This window comes from Rutilus rutilus, assembly GCF_951802725.1.
Source record: "Rutilus rutilus genome assembly, chromosome: 13".
In the NCBI taxonomy this organism is placed as follows: domain Eukaryota; kingdom Metazoa; phylum Chordata; class Actinopteri; order Cypriniformes; family Leuciscidae; genus Rutilus; species Rutilus rutilus.
This window is the reverse complement of record NC_140218.1, coordinates 510,001-520,000: the sequence shown is the minus strand read 5'-3', so window position 1 is coordinate 520,000 and position 10,000 is coordinate 510,001. Positions and strand designations below refer to the sequence as shown.

Sequence of the window (10,000 nt, the reverse complement as noted above, 5' to 3'; positions counted from 1 at the left end):
CTCCGCAACAATACTTTTATTATCTTCAGTTTTGAAAATGAGTGCTAGAGCAACAGTAACCTCTCACACACGGTTTCCTCTCCTTTACTTGGCGCGGCGATGCGGCGTTTATATACCCTGATCCGCCACTGATCCACATATTAATGTATGCTATTTTAGATGCTAAAACCTCTGGTAAAAGACTCGTGAGTGACACTCCGTGTGTTTGACAGACACGACGCGGCCGAAGCGCGAGTACGAGGTGGACGGACGCGATTACCACTTCGTGTCGTCGAGAGAACAGATGGAGAAAGACATTCAGAGTCACCGGTTCATCGAGGCCGGCCAGTACAACAGTCACCTGTACGGGACCAGTGTCCAGAGCGTCAGACAGGTGGCAGAGCAGGTGAGACACACACACACACACCTGTACGGGACCAGTGTCCAGAGCGTCAGACAGGTGGCAGAGCAGGTGAGACACACACACACACACACCTGTACGGGACCAGTGTCCAGAGCGTCAGACAGGTGGCAGAGCAGGTGAGACACACACACACACACACACCTGTACGGGACCAGTGTCCAGAGCGTCAGACAGGTGGCAGAGCAGGTGAGACACACACACACACACACACACACACCTGTATGGGACCAGTGTCCAGAGCGTCAGACAGGTGGCAGAGCAGGTGAGACACACACACACACACACACACACACACCTGTATGGGACCAGTGTCCAGAGCGTCAGACAGGTGGCAGAGCAGGTGAGACACACACACACACACACACACCTGTACGGGACCAGTGTCCAGAGCGTCAGACAGGTGGCAGAGCAGGTGAGACACACACACACACACACACACCTGTACGGGACCAGTGTCCAGAGCGTCAGACAGGTGGCAGAGCAGGTGAGACACACACACACACACACACACACACCTGTACGGGACCAGTGTCCAGAGCGTCAGACAGGTGGCAGAGCAGGTGAGACACACACACACACACACACACACCTGTACGGGACCAGTGTCCAGAGCGTCAGACAGGTGGCAGAGCAGGTGAGACACACACACACACACACACACCTGTACGGGACCAGTGTCCAGAGCGTCAGACAGGTGGCAGAGCAGGTGAGACACACACACACACACACACCTGTACGGGACCAGTGTCCAGAGCGTCAGACAGGTGGCAGAGCAGGTGAGACACACACACACACACACACACACACACACACACACACACACACCTGTATGGGACCAGTGTCCAGAGCGTCAGACAGGTGGCAGAGCAGGTGAGACACACACACACACACCTGTACGGGACCAGTGTCCAGAGCGTCAGACAGGTGGCAGAGCAGGTGAGACACACACACACACACCTGTATGGGACCAGTGTCCAGAGCGTCAGACAGGTGGCAGAGCAGGTGAGACACACACACACACACACCTGTACGGGACCAGTGTCCAGAGCGTCAGACAGGTGGCAGAGCAGGTGAGACACACACACACACACACACACACCTGTACGGGACCAGTGTCCAGAGCGTCAGACAGGTGGCAGAGCAGGTGAGACACACACACACACACCTGTATGGGACCAGTGTCCAGAGCGTCAGACAGGTGGCAGAGCAGGTGAGACACACACACACACACCTGTACGGGACCAGTGTCCAGAGCGTCAGACAGGTGGCAGAGCAGGTGAGACACACACACACACACCTGTACGGGACCAGTGTCCAGAGCGTCAGACAGGTGGCAGAGCAGGTGAGACACACACACACACACACACCTGTACGGGACCAGTGTCCAGAGCGTCAGACAGGTGGCAGAGCAGGTGAGACACACACACACACACCTGTACGGGACCAGTGTCCAGAGCGTCAGACAGGTGGCAGAGCAGGTGAGACACACACACACACACCTGTATGGGACCAGTGTCCAGAGCGTCAGACAGGTGGCAGAGCAGGTGAGACACACACACACACACACACACACACACACACACACCTGTACGGGACCAGTGTCCAGAGCGTCAGACAGGTGGCAGAGCAGGTGAGACACACACACACACACCTGTATGGGACCAGTGTCCAGAGCGTCAGACAGGTGGCAGAGCAGGTGAGACACACACACACACACACCTGTACGGGACCAGTGTCCAGAGCGTCAGACAGGTGGCAGAGCAGGTGAGACACACACACACACACACACACCTGTACGGGACCAGTGTCCAGAGCGTCAGACAGGTGGCAGAGCAGGTGAGACACACACACACACACACACACACACACCTGTACGGGACCAGTGTCCAGAGCGTCAGACAGGTGGCAGAGCAGGTGAGACACACACACACACACACACACCTGTACGGGACCAGTGTCCAGAGCGTCAGACAGGTGGCAGAGCAGGTGAGACACACACACACACACACACACACCTGTACGGGACCAGTGTCCAGAGTGTCAGACAGGTGGCAGAGCAGGTGAGACACACACACACACACACACACACACCTGTACGGGACCAGTGTCCAGAGTGTCAGACAGGTGGCAGAGCAGGTGAGACACACACACACACACACACACCTGTACGGGACCAGTGTCCAGAGCGTCAGACAGGTGGCAGAGCAGGTGAGACACACACACACACACACACACACCTGTACGGGACCAGTGTCCAGAGCGTCAGACAGGTGGCAGAGCAGGTGAGACACACACACACACACACACACACACACACACCTGTACGGGACCAGTGTCCAGAGCGTCAGACAGGTGGCAGAGCAGGTGAGACACACACACACACACACACCTGTACGGGACCAGTGTCCAGAGCGTCAGACAGGTGGCAGAGCAGGTGAGACACACACACACACACACCTGTACGGGACCAGTGTCCAGAGCGTCAGACAGGTGGCAGAGCAGGTGAGACACACACACACACACACACACCTGTACGGGACCAGTGTCCAGAGTGTCAGACAGGTGGCAGAGCAGGTGAGACACACACACACACACACACCTGTATGGGACCAGTGTCCAGAGCGTCAGACAGGTGGCAGAGCAGGTGAGACACACACACACACACACACACCTGTACGGGACCAGTGTCCAGAGTGTCAGACAGGTGGCAGAGCAGGTGAGACACACACACACACACCTGTATGGGACCAGTGTCCAGAGCGTCAGACAGGTGGCAGAGCAGGTGAGACACACACACACACACACACACACACACCTGTACGGGACCAGTGTCCAGAGCGTCAGACAGGTGGCAGAGCAGGTGAGACACACACACACACACCTGTACGGGACCAGTGTCCAGAGCGTCAGACAGGTGGCAGAGCAGGTGAGACACACACACACACACACACACCTGTACGGGACCAGTGTCCAGAGCGTCAGACAGGTGGCAGAGCAGGTGAGACACACACACACACACCTGTACGGGACCAGTGTCCAGAGCGTCAGACAGGTGGCAGAGCAGGTGAGACACACACACACACACACACACACCTGTACGGGACCAGTGTCCAGAGCATCAGACAGGTGGCAGAGCAGGTGAGACACACACACACACACCTGTACGGGACCAGTGTCCAGAGTGTCAGACAGGTGGCAGAGCAGGTGAGACACACACACACACACACCTGTACGGGACCAGTGTCCAGAGCGTCAGACAGGTGGCAGAGCAGGTGAGACACACACACACACACACACACCTGTACGGGACCAGTGTCCAGAGCGTCAGACAGGTGGCAGAGCAGGTGAGACACACACACACACACACCTGTACGGGACCAGTGTCCAGAGCGTCAGACAGGTGGCAGAGCAGGTGAGACACACACACACACACACCTGTACGGGACCAGTGTCCAGAGCGTCAGACAGGTGGCAGAGCAGGTGAGACACACACACACACACACACCTGTACGGGACCAGTGTCCAGAGCGTCAGACAGGTGGCAGAGCAGGTGAGACACACACACACACACACACACACACCTGTATGGGACCAGTGTCCAGAGCGTCAGACAGGTGGCAGAGCAGGTGAGACACACACACACACACACACACACACACACACCTGTATGGGACCAGTGTCCAGAGCGTCAGACAGGTGGCAGAGCAGGTGAGACACACACACACACACACACACCTGTACGGGACCAGTGTCCAGAGCGTCAGACAGGTGGCAGAGCAGGTGAGACACACACACACACACCTGTACGGGACCAGTGTCCAGAGCGTCAGACAGGTGGCAGAGCAGGTGAGACACACACACACACACACACACACACACACCTGTACGGGACCAGTGTCCAGAGCGTCAGACAGGTGGCAGAGCAGGTGAGACACACACACACACACACACACACACCTGTACGGGACCAGTGTCCAGAGCGTCAGACAGGTGGCAGAGCAGGTGAGACACACACACACACACACACACACCTGTACGGGACCAGTGTCCAGAGCGTCAGACAGGTGGCAGAGCAGGTGAGACACACACACACACACCTGTACGGGACCAGTGTCCAGAGCGTCAGACAGGTGGCAGAGCAGGTGAGACACACACACACACACACACCTGTACGGGACCAGTGTCCAGAGCGTCAGACAGGTGGCAGAGCAGGTGAGACACACACACACACACCTGTACGGGACCAGTGTCCAGAGCGTCAGACAGGTGGCAGAGCAGGTGAGACACACACACACACACACACCTGTACGGGACCAGTGTCCAGAGCGTCAGACAGGTGGCAGAGCAGGTGAGACACACACACACACACCTGTACGGGACCAGTGTCCAGAGCGTCAGACAGGTGGCAGAGCAGGTGAGACACACACACACACACACACCTGTACGGGACCAGTGTCCAGAGCGTCAGACAGGTGGCAGAGCAGGTGAGACACACACACACACACACCTGTACGGGACCAGTGTCCAGAGCGTCAGACAGGTGGCAGAGCAGGTGAGACACACACACACACACCTGTATGGGACCAGTGTCCAGAGCGTCAGACAGGTGGCAGAGCAGGTGAGACACACACACACCTCTACGGGACCAGTGTCCAGAGCGTCAGACAGGTGAAGGAGGGGAGACTCATAAGAATGTGTGTGTGTGTGTGTGTGTGTGTGTGTCTGTGTTTTCAGCAGGGGAAACACTGTATCCTGGATGTTTCGGCTAATGCAGTGAGGAGATTACAGGCTGCACAACTTCACCCCATCGCCATCTTTATACGACCCTCGTCCCTGCAGAACATACTGTGAGTGTGTGTATGTGTGGGAGAAAGTGTGTGTGCGTGAGTGAGTGAGTGAGTGAGTGAGTGAGTGAGTGAGTGAGTGAGTGAGTGAGTGAGTGTGAGTGAGTGTGAGTGAGTGAGTGAGTGAGTGAGTGAGTGAGTGAGTGTGAGTGAGTGAGTGAGTGAGTGAGTGAGTGAGTGAGTGAGTGAGTGAGTGAGTGAGTGAGTGTGAGTGAGTGAGTGAGTGAGTGAGTGAGTGAGTGAGTGAGTGAGTGAGTGAGTGAGTGAGTGAGTGAGTGAGTGAGTGAGTGTGTGAGTGTGTGAGAGAGAGAGATATTCAGTGATATGAATATTCGTATGTTAAAGGGATAGTTCGCCCAAAAATGAAAATTTTGTCATCATTTACTCACCCTCAAGTTGTTTCAAACCTGTATGAATTTCTTTTTTCTGCTAAACACAAAAGAAGATATTTTGAAAAATGTCGGTAACCAAACAGTTGATGGACCCCATTGACTTCCATAGTATTTTTTTTTCCTACTATGGAAGTCAATGGGGTCCATCAACTGTTTGGTTACCGACATTTTTCAAAATATCTTCTTTTGTGTTTAGCAGAAAAAAGAAATTCATACAGGTTTGAAACAACTTGAGGGTGAGTAAATGATGACAAAATTTTCATTTTTGGGCGAACTATCCCTTTAATGTAACCCTTTCCTCAATCACTGTTGTTCCAAAGCAACAACAAACACAACGTAACAGATGTGAAGTAGCAGCTCAGATGTTAGAGTGTAAATGTAACGCTCTCAGAATCGTGGCCAATCAGAAGAGCGTGTGGGCGGAGTCTCTCTGCACTGCTGTCTCACACTCGCTACACTGGATGAGTGTGTAACCCGATGAAACCGCTTTAATGTCATTAAAAACTGATGCAGTCTTAGTCATGAACACTGTACACGTGCTTGAATGTTCTTGTTTAGTTTATTTTCCAGTTATTAAAGGGATAGTTCACTTTGAAATTAATTTTTGATATGTTTTAGCTTACCTCAAGGGCATCCAAGATGTAGGTGTCTTTGTTTCCGCAGTAGTTTCAATTTTGATATTTTTAGGTCAAACCGTTCTTGTCTGTCAGTCATATAATGCAGGTCTATGGTCACTGTCTCAAAACACAAGCACAGAGTCCAAATTAAAACAATTCCCCACGTCCAAATGAAACAATTCCCCATCATAAGTACACATTGATGGCCTAAGACACGAAACGAGCGGTTTGTGTGAGAAAACGAACTAGATGTTGCCTTGGCTACGGTTTCGTTCCAATGAACTGCAGTAGCCAAGGCGACATCTAGTGTATACATCTATACCCGCCCGCGCCGTCAGATCATTTGGACGTGTGCTGTTTTCAAGAGATAACAACGATATAAATACTGTTCGTTTTCTCACACAAACCGCTCGTTTCGTGTCTTAGGCCATCAATGTGTACTTATGATGGGGAATTGTTTCATTTGGACGTGGGGAATTGTTTTAATTTGGACTCTGTGCTTGTGTTTTGAGACAGTGACCATAGACCTGCATTATATGACTGACAGACAAGAACGGTTTGACCTAAAAATATCAAAATTGAAACTACTGCGGAAACAAAGACACCTACATCTTGGATGCCCTTGAGGTAAGCTAAAACATATCAAAAATTAATTTCAAAGTGAACTATCCCTTTAAAGTGAAGCGCAGTGATATTCGTGTCAGATGAAACTCTCAGGATGAATAAAGCAGACGATGTTGATTTCAGAGACATTAGCAAGCGCCTGACGGAGGAACAGGCCCGGAGAGCTTTAGACAGAGCCGTCAAACTGGAGCAGGACTTCATCGAGTGCTTCTCAGGTGAGTCTTCATCATCATCATCATCATCATCATCATACATGTGTACATGAGCTCTGATGTTATTGGCTGATCTCTCTGTGGTGACATCATCTCAACATCAGACCAGTGTTGTTTTTGTATCATTGATACAGTATCGTTAGTTTTATATCAGAGCATGTGTTATTTCTTTTATTTGGATATAATAATAACGCTGCATCCGATCAGGACAGTGTTGATGTGATTGTGTTTGTGTAGCGATTGTGGAGGGCGAGAGCTTCGAGAAGATGATAATAATGATTGTGTTGTTGTGTTTGTGTAGCGATTGTGGAGGGCGAGAGCTTCGAGGAGATGATAATAATGATTGTGTTGTTGTGTTTGTGTTGTTGTGTTTGTGTAGCGATTGTGGAGGGCGAGAGCTTCGAGGAGATGATAATAATGATTGTGGTTAGGGCTGGGCGATATGGCCAAAATTTCATATCCCGATATAGCTCATTTGATATCCCGATAACGATATAGCAATTTTTCTGTTAATTCAGTTCATGAATAGTCTACCGTGAATCCTCTAATATTGGCCTGTATTCCATTACCGGCCGGGTCTCTAACATTGGCCGGTCTCGCTGTTGGCGGAGGTAAATAATTATTAGAACCAACGTTTTTCTGGGCAGGCCACAACATTATGCTTGTGATAGTAACATGCAAATACCACAGGGGGGCAATGTTTGCTAACGAATCCAAGCTATAGCTACGGTAGCCTGGTCATGTCAATCACTTCGCTCTTGACTCGCACGTGACGTGAGACTTCAATCACCGGTAGGCTAACGTTGTTTACCATGGCAGCCGCGGAGCCAAAGAGGATTTTTGGCGAAAATCTATTTTTTAACCCCCTGGGTTCGACAGTCGCGCCGGCGCGATAGGTTTTTTTTCTTATAAGTGCAAAAGAGATTCAAAATTCTGTTGACTTTGATCTTAATTACGGAGAGCGCGCGCTATTCAAACGCAAATAATCTGAGGCGATCCACGCAAACCTGTGAACACCCACAATCAGTTGGATATGTTCATTTTCAGGTTCACCTCGTTTTCATTGCGAGGAGCAACGGATCCGGTTGAGGAATAGGTCAGTTCTATATTTGCTTTGTTCTAATCGCAATAGTGTCTGTACACGCAAAAAGACGTGAATCGCGTGTCTCTCTGTGTATGTATGTGTGTGTGTGTGTGTGTGTGTGTGAGTGTGTGTGTGTGTGTGTGTGAGTGAATGAATGAATGCACAGATGCGTGCTGTTGTGGAGCTACTAACGGGTTGGGTTGGCTGGTCATCTAGTTGAGAATTAACTTACCCTGGTCTGAACCGCGTCTACTACCGTCTTCCTCCATTTTTGTTTATGTATTGCAGCGTGCATGGGCATGCCGTGAGGTTAATTCTGCCGTAGAACGCCTTATCGTGGCGTAAACGATAGAGCCTTATATAAAACGATAGACATTTTCTATCGTCCAGACGATATATTTCGTCATATCGCCCAGCCCTAATTGTGGTGTTGTGTTTGTGTAGCGATTGTGGAGGGCGAGAGCTTCGAGGAGATGATAATAATGATTGTGTTGTTGTGTTTGTGTAGCGATTGTGGAGGGCGAGAGCTTCGAGGAGATGATAATAATGATTGTGGTGTTGTGTTTGTGTAGCGATTGTGGAGGGCGAGAGCTTCGAGGAGATGATAATAATGATTGTGTTGTTGTGTTTGTGTAGCGATTGTGGAGGGCGAGAGCTTCGAGGAGATGATAATAATGATTGTGGTGTTGTGTTGTGTTTGTGTAGCGATTGTGGAGGGCGAGAGCTTCGAGGAGATGATAATAATGATTGTGGTGTTGTGTTTGTGTAGCGATTGTGGAGGGCGAGAGCTTCGAGGAGATGATAATAATGATTGTGTTGTTGTGTTTGTGGAGGGCGAGAGCTTCGAGGAGATGATAATAATGATTGTGGTGTTGTGTTGTTGTGTTTGTGTAGCGATTGTGGAGGGCAAGAGCTTCGAGGAGATGATAATAATGATTGTGGTGTTGTGTTGTTGTGTTTGTGTAGCGATTGTGGAGGGCGAGAGCTTCGAGAAGATGATAATAATGATTGTGTTGTTGTGTTTGTGTAGCGATTGTGGAGGGCGAGAGCTTCGAGGAGATGATAATAATGATTGTGTTGTTGTGTTTGTGTAGCGATTGTGGAGGGCGAGAGCTTCGAGGAGATGATAATAATGATTGTGGTGTTGTGTTTGTGTAGCGATTGTGGAGGGCGAGAGCTTCGAGGAGATGATAATAATGATTGTGTTGTTGTGTTTGTGTAGCGATTGTGGAGGGCGAGAGCTTCGAGGAGATGATAATAATGATTGTGGTGTTGTGTTTGTGTAGCGATTGTGGAGGGCGAGAGCTTCGAGGAGATGATAATAATGATTGTGTTGATGTGATTGTGTAGCGATTGTGGAGGGCGAGAGCTTCGAGGAGATGATAATAATGATTGTGTTGTTGTGTTTGTGTAGCGATTGTGGAGGGCGAGAGCTTCGAGGAGATGATAATAATGATTGTGTTGTTGTGTTGTGTTTGTGTAGCGATTGTGGAGGGCGAGAGCTTCGAGGAGATGATAATAATGATTGTGGTGTTGTGTTTGTGTAGCGATTGTGGAGGGCGAGAGCTTCGAGGAGATGATAATAATGATTGTGTTGTTGTGTTTGTGGAGGGCGAGAGCTTCGAGGAGATGATAATAATGATTGTGGTGTTGTGTTGTTGTGTTTGTGTAGCGATTGTGGAGGGCAAGAGCTTCGAGGAGATGATAATAATGATTGTGGTGTTGTGTTGTTGTGTTTGTGTAGCGATTGTGGAGGGCGAGAGCTTCGAGAAGATGATAATAATGATTGTGTTGTTGTGTTTGTGTAGCGATTGTGGAGGGCGA

At 50.3% G+C, this 10,000-nt stretch overlaps 1 protein-coding gene across 4 annotated transcripts in view; it reads left to right on the top strand.

The window, feature by feature from the left end:
- dlg4b (discs, large homolog 4b) overlaps nt 1-10,000 on the top strand; it is a gene marked incomplete at its 5' end in the record, with an annotated part of 75,080 nt that overhangs the window by 61,319 nt on the left and 3,761 nt on the right. For all 4 annotated transcript variants that reach the window (XM_084428425.1, XM_084428422.1, XM_084428423.1 and 1 more), the window contains 3 exons: nt 213-385; nt 5,138-5,250; nt 7,004-7,095. In XM_084428425.1, coding sequence (XP_084284551.1) covers nt 213-385; nt 5,138-5,250; nt 7,004-7,095 — 378 coding nt within the window. The remainder of the gene's footprint in view (nt 1-212; nt 386-5,137; nt 5,251-7,003; nt 7,096-10,000) is intronic.